Source organism: Primulina eburnea, unplaced genomic scaffold (genome assembly GCF_022965805.1).
Source record: "Primulina eburnea isolate SZY01 unplaced genomic scaffold, ASM2296580v1 ctg150_ERROPOS100000, whole genome shotgun sequence".
Taxonomy (NCBI): Eukaryota; Viridiplantae; Streptophyta; class Magnoliopsida; order Lamiales; family Gesneriaceae; genus Primulina; species Primulina eburnea.
In genome coordinates this window covers 68427-91223 of record NW_027330997.1, presented here as the reverse complement: position 1 = coordinate 91223, position 22797 = coordinate 68427, and the positions used below count along the sequence as shown (strand labels likewise).

General features: G+C 36.5%; 2 protein-coding genes across 3 annotated transcripts; both read right to left on the bottom strand.

Annotated features, from left to right (window-relative positions):
• Positions 1–620: 620 nt before the first annotated feature.
• Positions 621–1286, bottom strand: LOC140820807 (uncharacterized). The gene has a single exon (XM_073181152.1). The coding sequence runs from the start codon at positions 1284–1286 to the stop codon at positions 621–623; it is 666 nt and encodes a 221-aa protein (XP_073037253.1).
• A 4100-nt stretch (positions 1287–5386) lies between these two features.
• LOC140820806 (glutamate receptor 3.2-like) lies at positions 5387–9930 on the bottom strand. 2 transcript variants are annotated; one of them, XM_073181150.1, is made up of 6 exons: positions 8875–9924; positions 7398–8734; positions 7038–7315; positions 6704–6735; positions 6228–6622; positions 5387–5935 (listed from the first exon to the last, which is right to left on the bottom strand). In XM_073181150.1, the coding sequence occupies exons 1-6, from the start codon at positions 9131–9133 to the stop codon at positions 5456–5458; spliced, it is 2781 nt and encodes a 926-aa protein (XP_073037251.1). In that variant the 5' UTR covers positions 9134–9924; the 3' UTR covers positions 5387–5455. The 2 variants fall into 2 exon arrangements, with proteins under 2 accessions (XP_073037251.1, XP_073037252.1); XM_073181151.1 differs by having other exon boundaries at positions 5723–5935; positions 6278–6622; positions 8875–9930.
• Positions 9931–22797: the final 12867 nt, after the last annotated feature.

Below are 22797 nucleotides of genomic sequence, written 5' to 3'. Positions count from 1 at the left end.
TTTGATTTAGAGTCTGAAGTTTAACATTTTTCTTTTGGCAGTCTACTATGGCATGGTGTTTATCTAACCAGTCCATTCCGAGAATGATGTCGAACTCAATCATATTGAGTTGAATCAATTATGTCTCAAAGTTCTGTTTACTGATGCAAATTTTACATTTTCGTTATACCTTATGGGTCTCAATAGTTTTGCTAGCAGGTGTTGTGACTCTTAATGGTTCACTAAGAGTTTTATGCCAAGTTTAAGCTTTTTAGCATAACGTCTAGCACCACAATCAAACAAGGCCTTAGCAGTCATTTCATTGAGTAAAACCCTACCTGCCACCACATCATTGGTGTTATCCGCTTCTTATTGGGTTATAGCATATACTTGAGCGTTAGTCTTGTTTTCATTTGTTATTCTGGGTCCGGTCCCTTTATCCTTGTTCTCAGGACAATCTTTAATCTGATGTCCTACTTTTCCACACTTGAAACAAGCGCCCGTCTTCCTATAACTTTCCCCGAGATGATTCTGTCGACAAGTAGAACACCATTTCCCTTGGTGACAGTATTGGAGAAGGTTCATTTTTGGGGGCCACTCGAATAGTTTGGCCGCTTAAATTTGGGGCCACTCTGAGTAGACTAACTGGCAAAAGGTCTCTTGTTCTTGTTCTCTTCTTCTCGGCATTTGATATCTGTTTTCACGCTCATTGCTGCGCCCATCAATTCTACTAAGTTTTTTGGCCTGAATACAGCTAAAGCAGATTGAATTCGGCTGTTCAGGCCTTTCTTGAAACTGTGCATTTTCAGAGTTTCATCCGACATGATGGTTGGAACATAGGTTCCAAGATCATTGAACCTTGATGTGTACTCCATTACTGTCATGTCCGATGTTTGTTTAAAATTTTCAAACTCACTAAGCTTTTGCAAGCGAAATTGAGGTAGGTAGTACTGCTTTAGAAATTCTCTTCTGAAGGTTTGCCAAGTGATCTGTTCCATCTCAGCCAAGGATGGTGACACTGTTTCCCACCACTTGCATGCTCGATGTTCTAGAAATGGTGTCACAACTTCAACTCTGAGTCCCTCAGGTACTTCCAATAGATGTAGTTGAGTTTCGACATTCTTAAGCCAGTTATGACTGACTTTCGGATCAGGATTGCCATCAAAGGTTGGAACTCGGTTCTTTATGAGGGATTCGTAATGATACTTAATTCCTCGCGGTTGTGGTTCTTGTGGCGGCTGGATATCGTTGGCAATTGGGTTCACAATTCCTTGCAATGTTGCAGCTACAATAGTAGCTATTGCCATCATATCCTCCTGGCTAAGATTACCTCTTGGTGGTGATGGTGGATTTTGATTTTGATTCGTACCGCGGGTGTTTCGGTTGTTGCTGGGTTGTCTGCCTGCCATTTCCTATAAACATATATTCTATTAATTTGTTTGTAACAATGCATAATCAAATAAATATTTTAATTAATTTTTGAAATGCATAGAATCAGTCTTTTAATATCAAAATGATTAACCAAATTGATCTAAATACAATCGATGCTTATCCTAGGGATCATTATACTCGTCTAGTACTTCACCATCTCCTACAACTTCGTCAATTTATTCTTCTTCTATGGGGTTTCCTCCTTGTTTCTCTTCAATTTCCCCCATGAGATCTTCCATATTGATCATATCATCTTGTAGTTGATTGATGTGTTGTTTCAGAAGAGTTTTGTGATTCGTCAGTGTTTCCACTTCCTCTTGTAGTTGTTGAATTGTGGATTGGTTCATGTTCTCAGTGACTTCATGCTCTTCGATTTGTTCTTCGAGGCGGCGTTGCGTCTTGAGACGACTGTCGTCCCGAATCTGGAGCATAAAAATCCCATCTTGCGCTTCTTCCAAACTATAGTTTGGTGATCTCGTGTTGCCATTCTGATTCTTGATGATAGGCGGTATATCGTCTGATGTCTTCTCGTAAATTCTTCACGTGCCTCGTAAAGGTCATTGTCCATGCATTTATTATTTCCATCTAGTTGATAATTATCCCTCTCAATCTTGTCAATTTTCATCTTTAGCGTTTGTATTTCTGCTTCTTTTGCCTGAAGTTGTTTTTGGAGTTCAGCTATAATGATTAGAGCGTCCATGTTCATTTTCCCTATACAGGTTAAAATTATTTCTTCATTGTTAGGTTCATAAAACACTCGTCAATTTTAATATGTAAATGCAATAATTTGAGCATAATAGAATTTTTATTTAGAAATAAGTTGATACATTTCTTTGTTTTTCAAAGCATATTTTTATCACAATCATCATAATACTAGTCTAGCCTACTCTATCTTGTCTCCATCGTCGACCACTTCCATCGGTGCTTCCTCCTCTTCTTCCAAGTTCTGTACCACAAGATGCAAATAATTATTCTGGTCTTGAAGCCTATCCATGCGCTATGAATCTTTGTGATGTATCTTTCTGGCTTGTTGGCGATTTCTTCAAGACGCTGACGAGCACGAGTAGCATGGTCTCTCTCCGTCTCCACTCTCCCAGTAACTCTCGGTTCAGCATATCCAAGCGCTCGATACGGGTTGAATCCATAGGTACCAGAAGAAGTTGGCTCTCAGCCAAGTCCAGATGATGAGTGAGTCGTTGCACGTCTATCTCGAGTATGTTCTTGATCTCTATAAGCTCTTGTTTCTCCCCAGCGAGTTGAGCCTTCATGGTCGCGATTTCTATAGTTTGATTTTCGTTGGTAAGTTGTCGCATGCGAATGGCAGCTTGAGCACGGGTTCTTGGAGCAGCAATTTCCTAACGTAGATCGAGGGAAAATTTCAAAACAATAATATAGGATAAAAAGGCACAAAATTTGAATGAACATACAGTTGTCGTGGAATTTTCAGAATGATTCAAGGAGTTTGGCTTTGAATTTCGAAAGTAATTTTGAGATGGCGACATAGGATGTGAATGAATTTGATGGGTGAGTTTACTCAGATAGGACTGCATTAGGTTTTTGCCAAAATTCGTCAAATTTTTGCTATCAAAATCCCAGCGAGATTATGAACCTGTCGGCTCTGATACCACTTAAATTTCACGCCCCGAGACCGAAGCGTTGATGACATCCGGCATTGTTTAACAATTACATTGAACAATAAGCCTCGTATCAATTAAACCAGTCTCTTTCATAAAAGAATATTGTCTTTATAATTGACAACGGAATAAAATTACAATCAATAGTTTGCGGAAACGAAACAATAGAAAGCTTAAAAATCTTGATCCTTGTTCTTTTCGTTCGATCACCATCCCCAGAATGCTTCATGTTCATCCTCATTCATTTGCTCCTCATTCTTATCCTGTGAGAGATGTAAGGGGTGAGTGTTTTGGAAAACACTCAGCAAGTGGAGGCCGATCGATTTCAACAATTACGTATAGACATAATTTTAAATCATCTTTTAACAGAATTTCAAATCTTATTACATTGAATTATCATAATATAACCAAATCAAATTCGAAATATGAGACAAAGATTATCAGACAATTCAGAGCAGATCAAATCAGAGCAAACACAACACTGTTACTCGTCTCATTTCTCATGGTCAAATTGTCTCCAATATGTTAGTCCTCTAAGGAGCGAGGCTAGAACACAGTTTTATACCCACTGATGGGGGCCAAATAGAACACAGTTTTATACCCACTGACGGGTGTCAGAACAGAGTTTTATACGCACTGATGGGGGAGAGACAGAATTACAATTATCATTCCATTTCAAATTCGAATTGTAACAGTGTATCACATAATCAAATTTATCGAACAAAATTTATCAGGATTTTGAGCGAATTCAACGGAATTAAAGAATATCGAAATCAAAAAGAACATAACATTCATCGATCGGGATTTTAAATCATATAAGCAATGATTTTTGAAAATAAGGACACACATACAAGCATGTCATGTTATATTTATGCAAAGTTTAAATTACAAAAAAAATACGTAACAAACCCTCTTACCGAAATTCGAAGGTGTACTTCAAAATTTGCTGAAACTCGGAGGTGCAAAGCTTGCTGAAATTCGGACAGGTGATGGTCGAACTTGGACAAGACTTCACGATAATAATATTGACAATTCTAGCACGAGAATGCCGGCATAAGCTTCCCTTCTTCCCCCTTTCCTATCAGCGGCCGAGAGCTTCTTGGTGAGAGTGAGGAGCCGAAATTTTTATTGCTTTTTGGGTGTGGTTTCTTCAGCACATTGAGGTGGTATTTATAGGTGAAGGTTGGTATTTTCCCTCCCCATGGCTGTCCACTTGAGCCCCAAGCAAAGCTATCAATGTGGTCAAGGCTATCCAAGCATCAAAGGTCATCTTGATCAACTCAAAGGTTGTCTCTTACATAATAAATTTGTCGTTTCCCTTAGCTAATCTTTTAGCTCCTTTTTTGGTTCTTTTAGGACACGAAAAGTTGAGCTTCTTTGAGCTAAAAGATTGAGTTCATGAGCTGGTGTTTTACTCCTTCAGCGATGACGCTTTGATTATTACGATTTCTCATAGCATAGCTTCTCGTTGAGCTAATCTTCGAGCTTTGGAGTTACTTCCTCGAGCCATGTTAGATGATTTGCTTCAGAAATTCCAGGTTCTCACAGGTGACATAGGAGTAGTTGAAGTCTCCAAACATCCATAAACATATTTTGTGTGCTTAAATGTTTAACTATTGTTTTTAAACTGATTTGATCAGTTCGAGCTGTCATTAGTTCAGTTCTCACTATAACTGAACTGATATATGGTAGAACTGATCCCTTCCATTTTAGTTATTCAGTTTACACAAGTTACAAGGTTTTCAAATACAACAGCTTTCTTAATGAAGGATTACTTCGAGTATTTTCCGCTTGGTTTAAACACCAAACTCGATTTAATTCATCGGTGTTTACATTCTTAGAACACGAGCTATTGCAGCTCATTGAGAATATTGTGTTTGAATTACCTTCGAAAGTGTGAGACCGATGCATCATATTTTGTACAAGGGATTGTATAAATCAAAGTCTTTTGATGAAATATTTTTGTCAACAGAAGAAAGGGAGATGTAGAAAAATTTTGCCTTCAAAATTCTATAAACAAATTTATGTTTCTTTATTTTATCACATCTAATTATTGTTATTGCTTTGGTAGTCATTTCTGAATCATTTTATGTGTTTTTTCAAATATTAAAATGTTGTATACAAAATATTTCAACCGAACAGTTTTTATTATTTCAACATTCATTAATCAAATAATTTACAATATTTTTTAATATCTTTTTAGAGGATTATGGCGAGTTTCTTCGGCTCGACTTAGAACCAAAGTCAATATAATTTCTCCATGTTCGGTTGATTTTTGAAAATTTAAAAAACGAGCTATTATAACTCTTTTAGAAGCAAATATTTTAAAATGTTACTCAACATCTCTTCTACATATTTATGATCCTCTATATATGTTATAAAATACATTATGTATGATAAAAACAGTTGGCTTAAGAATATTGAAAATAAGTATTGCCATTTGGCCTCTGGACTAAAATTTCAGATTTAGTTCCACTTGAAGATCCATGTTCTTCAGAAGCACCTCTGGATATAGTCGACGAGTGCTTCCTTTTCAACCTTCTCTTCACATCTTCTTCCTTTTCATCGACAAACGACAAGAATCTTTGGATTCGTGAGGACCGTGAACTGTTCGGTGTCAATGTTTCTGATTCGTGAGCAAAATATCTGTTGAACTTTCTTATGATCTTGCATAAATAGATTATAAGAGCAAGAGAGCATGCCGTTCCACATATAATGAAAAGTCCCCAAAAGCTATCTAACTGAACTCTGTTTGATCCTGAAGTATTTCCTTGGCTGCAACCTCGTACTTTCAGCCATTTGTCCCGTATTTTTTTAAGCTCTCCATTTTCTGACAACGTTAAGATCGCAGTTGACATGTCCAGCGCTAAAGGGGAGTCTCTTGGAAATGCCTGAAAAAGTAGAGCAAAGTTAGCTAACATCCAATAAAATGGAACAATGATGACAAGCTATGAAAACTTTTGATTTCTCTTTTACAAAAAAAATTCATTGTCAGTTTTTTAAAAAATTTGTGATATCCACACAATTAGTAGTAATCTTGCTTCTGAAATCTTTTAAGCCATATAAATGTTTGAATACTACGTTTTTTATGTATGTATAATATATGCAGCCACGTCGGACAATAGCGGTAACAAAACTACACTCCTTAACAGATTTTGCATCGTAAAATTTTGAGATACTCACGAATCCCCAGCCACTTTTAGTGAACTCATGTCCCACAGCTTGGAACTCACAGTAGCTTGAGAGGAATAGTTCCATGTAAGGACGTTCATCTACGACTGCAGTAACTCTTCTGTTCCTTAAGGCATCCACATATTCTTCTGGTGATCCGAGAGGAACGAGCCTCGATTTAGCTATGCTGAGTTCCTCATTTAAATAATCTTCTGCAAAAGATCCAACTTGGAATCCTATACGGTCATTGCTTGTTATCAATGACTCGATTCCTCTGATCGATGGGGCCAGCTTTTGCACGGTCAGGATAGAGGTCAAGCTAGCAGTGTAGCTGGAGGTGATGATTAAAACGGCAAAAAGCCAGATGATTAGAACCATTCGACCAAGTGTGCTCATAGTATTTTCTCCTGAAATATAAACAACATTGTACAATAGTATAATGGGCAATACTATGGCCATGTTCATTAGATTTACTGAAGGTTACTTACTGTGAGCAAAGAACATAGTTGAGAAGCCAAACCTGAAAGAGGACAAAAGAGGAAGGATTAGATTTTGAACAATTGAGAGAACATAGTTAAAAAACTAGAAATTACACACACAGAGGAAACTAAATGAACTAGATCGGTTGATGAACTCTACGAGGACAAATGGAAACAGAAATTTTTCAGTATGGCTCGAACACCACCTGTTCAAGAAATTATAATGTTTTTACACAGTGTGTAGATTTTAATTAAAAACTGTGATCCCCAACACCAAGTTACAGTTCGGATTTGCTTAAGTAACATCAAGACAAGGATAGAGCCAAAGCTAAAATGAACTGACCATAAAATTGTGATGAGCTGTTTCCTAGGAGGACCACGGAATTCGTCGTTTATTCTGTGTTCCAAAATCCAAACTACAACTGCAATCATGACGAAAAACACCCCTGTGACTGCCCACATTGGTGCAGTAAATGGCCGCAAGAAAGCCCAAGCACTTGAGCTCTGCTTTCTTACTGGTACCACCACAAGAAGCCCTGACTCAATGTAAGGCTGAGTAAAATCCACAATTTTTGTACGGTTGGTTACGATAGTAATGTCACCTACAGCTGCATCAAAGACCTGCTACAGCCAAAAATGTTAACGCACATATACAAGTTCCTTTCAAGCAGTAATTGCTTGTAATTTTCGCTATTATGCTTACACCAGTTGTGATCAAATTTACGAGCTCTGAGTAGCTTGGATTCTTATGTCTATCTCCGAGCGGGATGAATTCATGAGACAGCGCATAGGGAAGTAACTCTGCAGCGGCAAGAAAAACATCAATGCAATATCCATGGATCTCGTTGGTTTTTTCATCCTTAGAAACAAATTCCTTGTAACCGACTCGATCCGGTATTCCGATTCTCAAGGGTCTTCCATTGTGCGGAAGTACCCAACCATGTGGCTTGACCATCGTTCTTCCTGGCCATACGACACCTTCTAATTGTTGGCTCGCACTTGAACGATTAGGTGGTTTGTTGTAAAGAATCTCTGGAGGCACCGTAGAAAGACCGGAGTAATTAGACCAATAGCCTATTTGCTTGTAACCCTCTCCTATTACATTGAGTATTTCAAAAGCTGGACGTATCATTGATTTATCAGGCTGGAATGCAATTTGGCCAGTTAGACCAGTCATGTTTGTTTGTAATATGTTGGCAAGAAGTTGCTTTCCTCCATCAAATGTGCTTAAGGCACCAATATTTAGGCTCCGTCCCAAACTGTTCAAAATTGGGTCATTTGAGAAGGAAATGATGCCACCACCTTCAAGAAATTCTCCCACTGCTTTGGCAATCATCAAGACAGTATCGTAAGCGTATAGACCGTATGGATTCAGCCCTACTGAACCATTGCTTAATCTCTTCCATCGAGACAAGAAAGCCCTTCTTCTTGTAGAGTCTGGTGTGTGGGGACGAAGCGTGAGAACCCCTTGAATTGATTTGGCAGATTCTCTGGTTACGGGTAAGGAATCCAACACCGTAGAGAGCCAAGCTGTAGCGATCCAAACATATCCATTCTCCATCATTCTTAGTCTATGAGCCATATCAAAAACATTACTGCCAACCGCAGCAAAAGCATGCACAACAATTACCCGGGATTCCATCAGAGAAATCTTAACTAACTCGTTCCTGATTTCTTGTGGAGTAGCTAACGCTTCAGGAGAAAGCACTGCCTTGTATGTGATTCTACAAAGCCTCTCACCCAGCTTACTGGCTAGAGCAACCATAGATCCCCGGCTCTGATCATCATCTGTGTAAATAACCACCACTTCTTTATAACCGAAATAACTAACCATATCAGCTATTGCTGTCATTTGGTAAAGGTCGTTCGGTGCCGTTTGAATGAAGTACGGGTACTGGAGAGAGGAAAGGGTTGGATCCAAGGCCGTAAATGACAACATTGGGACATGGAGTTCATTTGCAAGGTGTGATAAAATATGAACCATTCCAGAGGTTTGAGGCCCAATAACTGCTACGATATCCTTTGCCATATACTGCAATCCTATGTTTATCAAAGGAATTACTCAAACTTAATTCATGTATCCTATTCTCCAATACTAACATAGAAAACAAAACATAAACCATATTCGAGAAGAACAAGAATCATTCGCCAAAAAATGCCAGCAAAAGAACAAATTTTACCTCCAATGATGCTTCGAAAACCACTGAAATTTGCATCGGAGGTTCTGAGAACTAGCTTTCTCCCTCCAAGAATTCTTGGATCAGAATTCACATCTTCAACAGCAGCCTCCATAGCAATCCTTGCCACTCTCCCATTAATACTACCAAATGTGAAAATAGCCCCAAATGTAACATTGCCTAGACTTGAATTCTGTTGTGAGAATCCCACAACAAAAAGAAGAGATAAAGGCACCACCAACCTAAGTAAATTCAAATCCATCCTGCTATACTATGATCAAAACCAATACGGTAATCATGAACAGAAAATCCCACTCTAAATTTTGTTACCAGACCACATATAGTTAAAGAATCAATATGTCACCTAAAATAGATTCTCAGAATTCCAAAGATTCATAGCAAAAAGCAAAAAAAGAAAGCCCTTTTGAACACAGGAGAAAGGCGAAATTCGGCTTCTTGACATGACCAAAAGCGGAAAACAAGGTCTAACATAGCAAAAGGTACTAACAGAACCAAAATCATTTGCTAAACCGAAACTGTAAATATATTACATCAGGGGACCAACACCACAAAAGTGGCGACCATAAGTGGAATAGCTTGAGCCCACCAGCTGAAACGTACGCGTAATTTACTCCAAAATCGATAGGATCAAATCCAAATAAGTCGGTCGTGTCCCGCGTGAAGAATACTCTGGTAAGGGAAAAGGACAACTGGGATAGTTGGGCTTCCACTTAAATCCACTCTCAAGCGAATTCTTGCACTTTCTGCTTCCAAATCCCATTCCACCATTATCGTCGTTCCAAAAGCTTCATGGCTTTTTTGTACCAGCCGTATTCTGTTTACACGACGACAGCCGGGTTGTCCACCAGGCAATAATACAAGATTATTCGCAAATTACTGTGTTATATCAACCCGTGAATTTCATAAAAAAATCATTGGTTATCAAAATTGCTAAATTATAATTTGATTAAATTAAATTTTCCAAGATTTTGTGTACCATGTATAATTTAAACTTCTAACATTCTTATCATATTTATTTAAAAAAGGCTACAAAATCTAATACAACTCATTGAATTTTGTTTTTTTATGAAACTTAGTTTATCATCGTTTTCTTCGACGAAATACGAATAAATGACTGGTTGCAATGAACAGAAAGAAATAAAAGTGGATTCTGCACGTTACATGCATGGGATTTGGGATAAGACGTTTGTGACTTCGGGGAAAGTTTCATTTGGAGCATGCCTGAATAAGATATTTTCATTCAAATATGTTCATTGTGAATTAAGGTTTACACTTGAATATCTATCTCAACTAGTTCAACGAGGAGAATTATCAAAGTCCATATATACAACTCTCATATATTTTATCCGATTGATATGAGACAACTAACATACCTCTCACGCCCAAGAATAAATATTTGAAGTATCAAAATTTACAAATTATCTAACTATGAGTAAAACATGTGACTCAAATATGGATAGTTCAACACATAATGGTTGAACCTGACTCTGATACAAAATTAAAATTGAGACTTGAACTTAACTTTGTGCATATTTAGCAGTTCAAACACAATAATTTGGTCACTTGATCAACAACAATAGTTGCTTATCTCTCAGTATTTGCAACAATTTTTAGATTATGATGATTTAACAAATACTAGCTAGTTTATAATATTGAATGTAAAACATAATGGCTCAGTATTTTACCAATAGTTTTGTTTGATTGCAACAAAACAACTAAAATATTTTAAATTAGAAAACAACATTGTCTTCATATTTTGAATGTCTACATAGATGGGACCCTTTAATGAATTATTACTAGTTGGTACAATTATAAGTCATGAAATTCTCAACAATCAACAAATTTTTTTAGAGTAGAATAAACAAAATATGATACTTGAATTATCAAATGATTTAAATGTTATAAGTTGTACTATTTATATTTCTTGTCATTTGAATTTATTGATAAAACGAGAACGTTTCACTTTATGTTAATATTTTATAAATCCTAGAGAAATTTCAAAGACGAATTCATAAAAATAACAAATTTGTTTGTTGTGTCTATTTTTGAAAAATTGTAAAGATATTCTTGACATCTACTCATCTTATACAAAAACCTCAAATTTAAAACAAGATCTCAAATTTAAAATTGAATTGTAACAATCCTCATCCCACTCAAACAAAAACAACACCATCGATGCCTCGGGTTGGGTGGGGTGTTTGGTGGGGGACCTCTTTTGATAAATTAATACAAATTAAAAAATTTAATCAATAAACAATAATTTCGTACAAATAATCAAACATATGTTTTGTGTACGTGTAAAAATATGAAAGACAAAATGGGGAAATGCTTTGACTCTCTACTTAAATTCTCAACTTTCTCCTTATTCTATATCCTTTTATTTCTTTGTTTTAACTCTCCAATTTTTCTAAAATATTCAAAAACATCATTTTTCTTTTAAAAATTTTGGTACGCGGCATTGTAACACCTATCGAATCTGTTCTTAAAAGCATATAACTTTAAGACATACAGCTACGCAAGGTTTCCAACCTATATACCATATACAAATAATCGATTTTTTTTAATAAATGACTCATCATGCTTCCGTAAAATAAATTGAACTATTTACCTCTTTGACCTGAATGCCGTCGGGATATATCCACCGTATTTTACAGACTGCTCCTCACAGTTTAACCATGCAGTCGCAATAGATGGTTCCTGACGCAGATTCCTTCAACAGTACTTAGCACAACCTTGTATTCGTTTCCTACCTCAGGGTGTATAGTAAAATAGTTCAATCTGAAACTAATACATGAGAGGGGCAAAAACATTGGTTCTTTTATTCAAACATACAAAACATTATTACATAGTAACCTCCTGTAGAGGAGGAGAAACTTGTTTAGCTACTAATTGTAGCTGAACTTACAGCGCACATAAATTTGAAAGAGAAAATATTACAAATATTTTGAAAAAAAGAGAGGTTGAGTGATGCCTTCATCTTCCTTCTGCCTTCTTATTTATAGAAGTTCCTCACGGATTTGTTTTGCGAACTTCAAACTCTTTCTATAATCTGATGCCTTCCAGCTGTGGTTGGACCTATCTGGTTGAGTGGTTGAATGGTCCATCCACTCAAATTGTCTTCTTCTTAGATTATTAATCTAAAAGTAGCTTGTTCCTCTGACTTTATCTTCTAGCATAACCAGTAGATATGTGTCTGTATTATATCATCTGGGACCTCGTTTCCTTATTCCTTTAACATTTTGTAGAGAACTTTAGTATTTACAAACTGATTTCTTATTCTCTTGATTCGTCTTTTAGAAACCTTTAATTATATATAATACATTTTTCTTCAGGTTTCGAATGTTTTTTTACCCCGTTTTTTACTTATTTTTATAGATGAATTTGGGGTTAAAGTTCATGTCTGTTTATTAGATTTCCTTTATCTTTAAATATAGTGAATCCAATGGTCTTTTGTCCTTTACTACCGATTATTAGTGGTCCTTGTATTCCACTTACATGGTGGTTTTATCTTTTGGTAGTGGGATAGTCACATGTCCACTTTTTGCTTTGTCGAGGAATCTTTGGCTTTCTGTGTCCTCGAGGAAAACGTGCTTGTGGTCCTTCCCCACTTGTAATGGTGTCGGTAAAGTGTTTCCGACCAGATCTCGACTTGAATCCTTTACCAAACTCTGGTCCTTTCTGGTTTTGACATTCTGGGCAGATGTTCTCCTACCATCCTCCCACATGTGCCATATTGCATAATTTCCGGCGAGTCTCTTTACTTGCCGGCAACTTGCTATGCCACAGAAGATTTCTTTTCTTTTCGAATTGATCTTCGGAAAAACTCGTTGTTTTTTTGTCATTGTATTCAACTAGAAAGATCCATTTACAGAATTTTGATAAAACTTAAATGGATACTTGACTATATCCATCTCTGTTAGACAGACTCATACTCCCCATGCTCTCCTGGTAGAGATGTCATCTTCATTGAATGAAAAAACCAAGGGTGTTTCATTGTAGGAGGATCCTTGATGAATTTCTGGGCATTCATAGATGGCCTCCTTAGCTTGATGAAATGAAAGGCTTTGTGTAAATCTTTCCCTGCTGGTTCTGGTGTTGTACTGAAAAAATACAACTCCGGAATATCTCCTCTGGACAAATGATCATTTTGTGTCCAAGTTTCATGCACCTCTTCTTGTATCCACTTTGGTAATGCTTAAATCTCCGGGAAGCTAGGTGAAATAGTATAAACTGAGGAAAGAGCCCCAAATTCATACAAATCTTTGACCTCATTTGGATATTAATTTTGTTTTATCCATACCCTAGAATATTTCCCTGCAACATCAACTCGAACCATGGATGGGTTGATGCCAATTCTTGTGTTTAATTTCTCCCAAGTTTTTTTGGTAAACCTGGAATGGAGAAATTACAGCTTCATTAGTACCAACCTTAGATTTGCCCCCGTCAGTATTGGGTCTAAGGTTGATCTCTCCCTTTTAATCCCTGAGGTGAAGGGTTGACTTGAAGTCTCGAGATCAGAATCTGGATTTTCAATTTTTGTTTTGGCCGACTCATCCGAAGATGATCCCGGCTTAACACTTGTGCTAGAGGTACTTGAATCCCCTGCTCCAAGTATAGATTCATGTACTCGAAAACTCTCCATTCGGAAAACAAATGGCTTCTCGATGCCTTGGAGGATAGGCCTTTGCGTTACAGACCATATCTGAGTGTATGCCTGTAAACATCATGTGATTTGATCAGAGACAATTCTCTTATCCGCTTGTGGAAGCCTTTTCGCAATTTTTGCGTTCAGTGCTAACATGTTAAACTCGGTTTGAAGCATTTCAAAGTGTCCCCTCAAATTTCTCTGCATCTTGATAATAGCATCGATATCAATGTTGTTCATCTCGTGTTAAAAAATCTGCAAGAATGTTTTCATGAGATTTAATAATAATAATAATAATATCAAAAATATAATTTTGACATAAAGCTTGCCATCTTAAAAGTATAGCCTTTTCTGGTTTAGATTCAATTCTATTTCTCAAAAAGCTTTCACCTGTGTATTATCAACATTCAAAGTAAATTTCTTTGCAAGTAAAAATAATGGCCATTTTTCAAAAGAACTTTTTACTACATAAATTCCTTCTTGTTGATATGCCATCTTATGGCTTCTGTTCTGAGAATAAACCAATACAATATCTGCATGGTTGTTCTCCATCGGGGGTGAGCTTAGTAATGACTGCTGCCCACCAATGATCAATGACATCTGTATATAATACCAGATTATCTTCATCTTGAGGAATAGCCATTTTCGGAAGATTTTTACAAATCTCCTTTAACTGGACAAGTCTTTCTGTGTGTTATTTTGTCCATATAAATCTTGCATCTTTCTTTAATAATGGACTAAACACCTTCATTTTTTTGCTAGGTTTTTTATAAACATCCCAGCAAAATTAACAACTCTTACAAAACTCTGAAGTTGTTTCTTTTCTTTTAACTCATCTTGCAAAATTATTCCAGACTCATCGATTACTATTCCGAGGAATTAAATATTTCTTGTGGCAATGACTGCTTTCTTTCCTGATAGAACCAGTCCTTCCTTTTTACAAATATCAGAGAAAATCTGTAAATGCTTAATATGTTCTTCCATATTTTTAGATGCAAATAAAATATCATCAATATAGACAAACATAAATTTGAAATAATCTTTAAATAGATTATCCATTTTTCTTTGAAATATCTGTGGTGAATTAGTCAATCCCATTGGTAATACCTCCCAGATATAGTGTCCTTATGGTGTGGAGAAAGTTTTGAATTTCTTGCTTTCTTCCTCCATTTGAATCTCATAAAACCCAGACTTACAATCGAACTTTGAGAATATCTTTGCATTGCGTATGCAACTGATTAGATATTCTCTGCTAGGTATAAAATTCCTATCAAACTCCAGAATTTTATTAATTCTTTATAGTTAATAACTAGTCTGTGTTTGTTCTTTTTCATTTCACCATGATTTCTTACCAGGAATCATGGGCTGCTGTATGGTAAAATTCATGCTTTTATCAAACCAAGGTCCAAATGTTCCTTGATTACAATCTGTATATCCCTTTGATCATACAGACAAATTCATACTCTTTGTCTTTCTTAATTTTAAGGTAAGCTTTGAGTTGATTTTTATCCCACCATGTCAAGGGATCTTCATTATAATTTTCTTTTATCTTTTTCTTGACATCTTCTAAGGATACCTTAGATTCAAACTCCACTTCATTCTTATGTAGAGCTGTAGTGCCCAAATTCAGTACACGTATAACCCATGCATTAATTAAATTGTTAAATATTTTATTTAAGTTTAAAATGATTTTAGCAATGAATGATTTATTTAAATTTCATTATTTTAATGTTTATGTGATGCACGTTGAAATTTTTTTCAAGTTTCATGTTTCAGGCGATTATTCGAGGCGGAATTGAGGAAAAGATCGGTGACGATTTTTGGCAATTTTAATGTAGTATTTTATTTTAAGTTGAGGATGGGGCATTTTAAATAAATTATAGAGTTTTAGTATTTTAAAAAGCCTATTATATTGATTAAGAGATTTTATGATGGTACCTTTTAAATAATTGCCACTTGTATATTTTATCTCAAATGTAGAGGTATTATTAAAAGTTAAGGGAATGTTAGGATTTTAATTAGTTTCTAATTAATAATTAAGCAAATCATTCCCTAATTATTTCACACACACACACACACGTATATCACACAATACATACACATACACATCTATTCATTCATATTTGTCAAAAATTTATGTGAGACAGTCTCACGGGTCGTATTTGTGAGACGGATCTCTTATTTGGGTCACCCATGAAAAAGTATTACTTTTTATGCTAAGAGTATTACTTTTTATTGTGAATATGGGTAGGATTGACCCGTCTCATAGATTATGATCCGTGAGACGGTCTCACATGAGACTCACTCTTCATATTTTTATGAAAAGAAACCTAGGGTTCATACCAATACAGCAGCCGCCCCTTTTCTCTCAAATTCCAGCAAGATTTTGTTGAATTTTCTCCAAAGAAAATCGTTCCGCGTTCGTCCCAGATCGACCCTCACTCCGTTTCCGCTTCGATATCGTCGTTACGGTATTTCTAATCATCAAAGGCACGTATAATTTTTTTTTGCTGCATCGATCATGTCATATTATGTGTTGCATTTTAATGCGTAAAAATATATGTGCGACGTTCGTCGTTTGAGCGAAAAATGGTTTGGATCAGTTTTGAGATAATTTTAGATCTGAAAACTCGTTTTTTCTGTCATTTTTAAAACTGCGATTTTTTGGCCATGATTCTGAGAAAACTTTCAACGTGAAAATTGTAGAAATTTTTGATACATTCGATTTTACAGTAAATTCGAAATATTTGGATAAAAATTGAGTGAGTTATGGTATTTTCCGTGGGACTGCTCAAACTGCGTTTTTCAGAAAATTATGTATTGACGCGTTCTTGAAGTTTAATTGTTGCAGGCTTCGTTGGGGATCGACGGGTGAACGTTGCTGCGTATATGAATGATCAGTATGATGTTGGGTTGTTATTTGACATGTCGTTCGGTGTTTATAAGCACTCGAATACACTAGAAGTCGTAGGAACCGATTTGGTGTCAATTGCCACGTTTTTGAATTGTATGTGTCGTAAGGTGGACGTCATTGCTTTGGGTGCTTGTATGAAGTTGGTTCTATTTTTTGGCATGTTAGGATGTGTCTCGAGATGTCAGTTCATGGTCCGTACGATCAAGTCTAGAATGTAAGCATGACATGTGCAGGATTTTCGTGAGTTTGCGTCCAACGAGAGTACACGGACCCTCGCACGGGGTTCGTGTCTTTGTCTCTTCTTGACTATCTTTTTTGCAAGAGTACACGGACCCCCACACGGACCAGGGCACGGGGTCCGTGCCTTTATATCCTTCGAAGTGTATTTTTACCGAGTCTACACGGACCCGGAGTCGGACCAGGGCACGGGTCCGTGTCTCTTCTATTTTTTGGTACTTTCTTTGCGCACACACAGACCCATACACGGAACCGGACCCGGGGTCCGTGTACTTCATGTTTTGGGAAAACATAATTGTTTGTTTTGGGATTTCATGTGATGGTTTAGTACACGGATTTAAAAGAGGTCAACTCCCGAGAGTTTTAGAACGTCTTAAGTTATTTATGGGGTTTGGTGGTGAGCATGTGTACCTACGTCTAAGCAATGCAAGTTAAGTAGTTTAAATTCATTTAGTATGTGCACCAACGGCCCCGATTGAAGTCCAACGAATCCATCAACTCCAAGTAAGTATGTTTGTCATGCAAGAAAATATTTGAAGTTTTGAGGTATGCTAAATGTCTTGTGACCAATTATGAATGGGTTTGGAAGTCGGTGAACGTGGCCGAGGACCTCTCCACCCCGTTAAATTATGAACGGGTTTAGATCGTGATTGGAAAGCGTTAAATCATGAACGTAGACCAATCAGCCCGTTAAATTATGAACGAGGATCTCATGTATGTGGCAGTGGATACGTCCCTGTCATCCCAGTATCGTGGTTTATTCTGATCAGGCGAAATATATTATGGGTCACTTGGTTTGAAACATCCTCTACGCAAAACGATGAAGTTCATGTATGTCAAGTATGTACAAGTATGCAAGCATGTTTTGAGAAGTTTTCACGTTATGACACGGCTATGTTATGTATGTATGTTCAAGTTTATGGCAAGTTCAACTTTCAAGTATGTATGTCCAATTTTAAAGGTTGCATGTGGTTTTATTACGTATTATTCATTACTTCCAGTTTATACGTGTGGAGTCTTTAGACTCACTAGAGTTGATCGATGCAGGTGAGGACGTTTATGAGGAGACTGACGCTGGGGACCAAGGAGCAGGCTTGAACTGAGCGGGAGGCTAAACCCGAGGACCGCCGTGTTTTTTTAAGCTTTACATCTTCAACAACACTCCCTGTTCAAAACTTGCAGATTATTCCTGCTCTGGAAGTCATTGCCCCCGGTGAGCCTGGAAATGCACTGGATATTGATAACCCACCAATCATCAGGGTTTTCGATCCACCCTCTGTTCCTAGAAGACGATCCAAAAGACAAGCAGGATATAATCCTGATCTGACACCTGGGAAGCGTTTCCGTTACAAGGGCCAGCCATCCACTCGGCCGTCACTGATTGATCCTAATAGCACCTCGGGGGATGACTCCGACGATGCTGATTTTGAGCTGGTTCCTCGCAAACGGCCCGTCCTTGTAGTTACTGCTACTATTGGCAAGACCACAGTTTCTTCTTCTGCTAATGTACCCATCACTCCACAGGAAACACATACTGCACCTAAAGCAGATGAAGATGAGGTCTCCCTGGCTCAATTTATGGCCACACTGAAGAAAAACAAGAAATATGCTCGGACCACGCCTCGCACTCCTCCACCTGCTTCCAGTAATGACGAGATCAAAGACGCCTCGACAAGCCTCTCTACTAGTACTGAATGTGGTGGCCCCTCTCACCATACTGATGATTCACCTGATGAGGCTGCCTCATCTGCCCTGATGTTTCTGCAAAGTCCTCTGCTGATGAAGATGTTGCCAACGGTGTGGACAACACTGATGGTTTTGAGTATGATCTCACTACTGCTTTCTCAAACAAATTCTACACTGTGCAAGCCTCTGATCAGTGGAATCTGTATTCACACCGCTTATTTTTGGAGGAAAAGAATATTAATGAGGCTGTCTTCGAAAGACAAAATTTGCTCGCCTTTCTGAAGCACTGCCATCTTCTTCCCACTGTATCAGCGGTAACACCGTTTTCTCGACTGCCTATTAGAATTCTATGCCAACATGTCCCTGAGCGTTGGTGATGAACGCTCTGCCAAGTATGGGAAAGTATTTGTAAGAAACATGATCTATGAGTTCACCCCTACTGTCATCAATCAGTTCTACCAGACCCCACCATTGGACATTGATAGTCTTGCCCCTGACATTGATCCGGCTACCTCAACCCTCACTGGAGGCGTTATTACTCACTTTCCGGTCCATCCACAGAAGCTTTCAGCTGCAAATCTGACATCATTTTATTCCGTTCTTCACAAGCTGGCTATCCGAAATTGGAATCCTTCTACAAACACCACCACCGTCACCAGGCATCAGACTCTGGTTCTATATTCCATCGGGCAAGATGGAGTGTTTGATTTTGGACAACTGGTGTTCAACACAGTGCTTCAGTATGCTGCGGGTGGTCTGCGATCGTCGAAGCTCCCATTTCCCAGTCTGGTCTATGGGCTTCTTGTCTCCCAAGGTTTTGTTAGAGATGTCAGAGAACGCTTATATGACCTTGATGAACCATTCAAGATTGCTCCTGCACTCTTCAAGGGCAATCACCGAATTGATCTTCCATGTTGTGAATCTCCCAAAACACCACCTGTTGCGGAGCCACCACCAAGTCCTCCTACTCCATCCCAGTCCACTGACTATATCATGATCTCTGTCCCAGAAGCACATGCCCACATTGCTCACGCCGAGGCAAAGATTGAGCAGGCCAAGGCTGGTGTTGTTCATGCTATGAAAACTGTTGAACAAGCCACATCGGATATTGCATACTATGAAGCATTGGCTAGACACTTTCGGATGCTTTTGGATGTAGCAGTCTTTCCTGGACAAAAAAAGAGAGATGGAGATGATCAAACCGAAGCTGGACCTTCCGGGACCAAGGATGAAGGAGATGAGGGGAAATAAGTGTTTTGATGAAGAGTTTTGTTTTTGTTTTACTAATGGTTCTGTCTATGTGTTGATTATGCCTCTTTGTTTATCTTGCAACTACTAATGAAATGATGCAGATGTTGTCTCCAGTTTTGCCTACATTTCTAACAACATCTTTAATGTGTGTAGTTTGTTCAGGGGGAGTTGATTAACTCGGGGGGAGTTTATGTGAACTAAACTTTCATAATTGAGTTTGAATTTCATTTTGTTCAAGAAAGGCAAAAAGAGGGAGATTGAAGAGAAATATTATTTCCAATTTTAATTAATATATTTTATTGATTTAAATTATTTCTCTAATATTATGTTTCCTTGTTGATCTAATTGAGTTTATTATTTAATATGATTTTGCCTTTCTTAAATAATGAGATAATCATTCAAATATATTCAAAGATATGTTATCTATTGATGAGATATGATATTGGTGTTTCAAAAGAGTTTATTCCTAATAAAACTCTTATCTTTCCTTGTGAAATAGGTTTCCTTATTGAATGAAACTCTACATATATAAATAAGAGACCAAGGACATCATTGAGCTTCTTCTTCCTCTCGGTCAATATTCACTCATTTGTGCACGTTCAGAATTTCAGAGAAAACCTTATTCAAGAGACGTGCTGTGATTTGAAGAGTTGTGATAGGGTGTTGCCGTGAATGTTGAGAACATCTGCGGACAACATCTGTGAAGAAGTTGGCCGAACACTGCTTTCTCGTGAATCTGCTTTTATCAACACGTTTTGCTTTCTTGTTTTGTTTTACCCTGATTATTTGTTTTAGAAAGCTTTTGTTTTCTCAACTCATCGAGGAAACTGATTTTAGTGAGAATCACTAGTGATTGGTTTTTGTAAACGATTGTTTTTTCTAGTGATATATTTTTGCCACAAGGCATCGCACAAGTATTTATACTTGTGCATATTTAATCTTGTCCATCTATTTATTTAAAGTCAATTTGTATTACAAAATATAATATTCTGCTGCATGTTGTCCGAGATGTTGTAACATCTGGCACAACATTTAATTCTGATTAAACATAAATTTACTATTTTTATTGCTATTTATATATTTACCCATAACTGTCGAACAAAATATTCTTACAAATGTATTTGAGTCTAAATCTTTCAAAGTTATAATAAAAAAATTCATTGGTATTTCCTTATAAATCAATTTCGCGATCGATTTTATATCATTAATTATAATTTTTTTAATAGTTATGTGGATTTCAAATGTATCTCAGTATAAAGTAATTTAAAGTCCTTCGATCCAAAAAAAAAAATCATATACAATTTAATCGGCATAGAAAATTTTGTTTTTGAAAAAAGAAAAACAAAAATTTGATATAATAGGACGAACAGCTAAACCAAGACTTTTTAGAAATTGAGCAGGGCTTCTTTTTGCCGTTTGTGAAAAAGAATAAATGGACGTATGTTGGATTCATAGCATCGTGAAATACACTACAAAAAAGCTAATTCCGTCTTAATTTAGCATCGGTTTTTAAAAATTATTGCTTAATTGAATTTGCTTATGGTTTTATAAAAACCGTAGACAAATTACCACGATTATGAAACAGTCGCTATCTTAGCACCGTTGCTAACGATTTGTCTAATTTTTTCGCTAATTTAGCAAAATCATCATGAAATAAAATTTCTCCACGGTTTCAAGATTTTGCTAAATAAAATTTGCCCACGGTTTTTAAAAATAGCGGGCAAATTAGTGACAGTTTTTTTCTAATTCTGTCGCTAATTAAAACCGTGGGCAAATTACCACGGTTTTAAAAAACCGTGGCAAATTAGCGACGAGTTTCAAAACTGTCGCTAAAATTAGGGACTAAATTAGAAAAAATGTCGCTAAAACTAGTGACGGATCTAACATTCCGTCACAAAATTAGCGATAAAATTAAAAAATCGTCATTAAAATTAGCGAGAGATCTAATATTACATCGTAAAATTAGCAACGGAATATCAAAACCGTCGCATTAATTACATAACGATGGTTTTGCCAATAATTCCGTTGCTAATTGGGACGAAATTATTTAACCTTAATATAAATATATGTATATATCTTAAATATCTTATTAACTTAAATATTTATTGTAAATTAATATCGATCTTACGTAAATTTTTATTATAGACAATTTATTTTATAAGTAATTAATGTATGTTATAAATATTTTTTAAAAAAAACTAACTATCAAATTTAAGTCAAAATCACCAATTCTATTTTCACTATATTGTAGGCTATATAGATAGCATTGAACTTAAATATAAACTTAAATATATCGTAGGTTGGAGAATGAGTTCTTAAGTAAAGTCATTTCTTGTGTTTGCCTTGAGTCATCCAAAGTGCTTATTAAATGGCAAAGTACACTGCTTGTACAACCGCAAAAAATTTCAGAGCAAAACTTATTTGCACGAAGATACGATTAAATTATTCTTAGGAATATATGGATTTGTACCTTATTATTAATGTTGATGATTTTATGGGGAGAAATACGTTCGTCCGTCGCATAAAATATTAATCTTAATACCACGTCTTCTTCGTACCGTGTTTTGAACGTATTTAGGAATCACAAATGATTGCACCTAATGATTCTGCTGGTCTTGATAATAATTTCCAAGAAAATTTTAATCTCAAGGAAAGTTTTGAAAATGAAAATGACAACTTCAATGAAGAACACCCACTTTCTAACCAGGTTGATGAGGCTCCAGAAAATCCAAACAAATACATAAAATCATTGTATGAGGTGATCAAATCAACGAAAAAGGGATATGAGATGGAAACCCGCACGGTCACTCTTTCTTATCTGTTTTGGCGATGTTATTAAAGATGAAGCATGAACATAATATGTCTTAAAAGAATTACAATGACATGTGTTGATTAAAGTAAGAGTTATGTATTGCTGGCAACAACATTCATTATAGTATTTATACTACAAATATACTTATTAAAGAACTCGGACCGTCCGTCGAAAAGATTGATGCTTATAACAATAATTAAATGACCTATTAGGGTGCTGACGTTACTTTGAATGAATGTAAGATGTGTGAATAAATATATAGGAGAAAGAAATGCAAAACTTTATTCCTAAGGCTAGATCGATAACAGTCAAATTTTTTATTATAATTTGAATTATATCATTATTATTCATTCCACGACA

What these genes read in the sequence shown, in the direction of transcription:
- LOC140820807 (XM_073181152.1), bottom strand. Translation starts at nt 1,286, where the DNA reads ATGGCAATAGCTACTATTGTAGCTGCAACATTGCAAGGAATTGTGAAC.
- LOC140820806 (XM_073181150.1), bottom strand. Translation starts at nt 9,133, where the DNA reads ATGGATTTGAATTTACTTAGGTTGGTGGTGCCTTTATCTCTTCTTTTT. An exon ending in TAAATTTGATCACAACTGGT is followed by an intron (nt 7,316 to 7,397) that starts GTAAGCATAATA and finishes TGGCTGTAGCAG; the next exon opens with GTCTTTGATGCAGCTGTAGG. An exon ending in AACTATGTTCTTTGCTCACA is followed by an intron (nt 6,623 to 6,703) that starts GTAAGTAACCTT and finishes TTTATATTTCAG; the next exon opens with GAGAAAATACTATGAGCACA.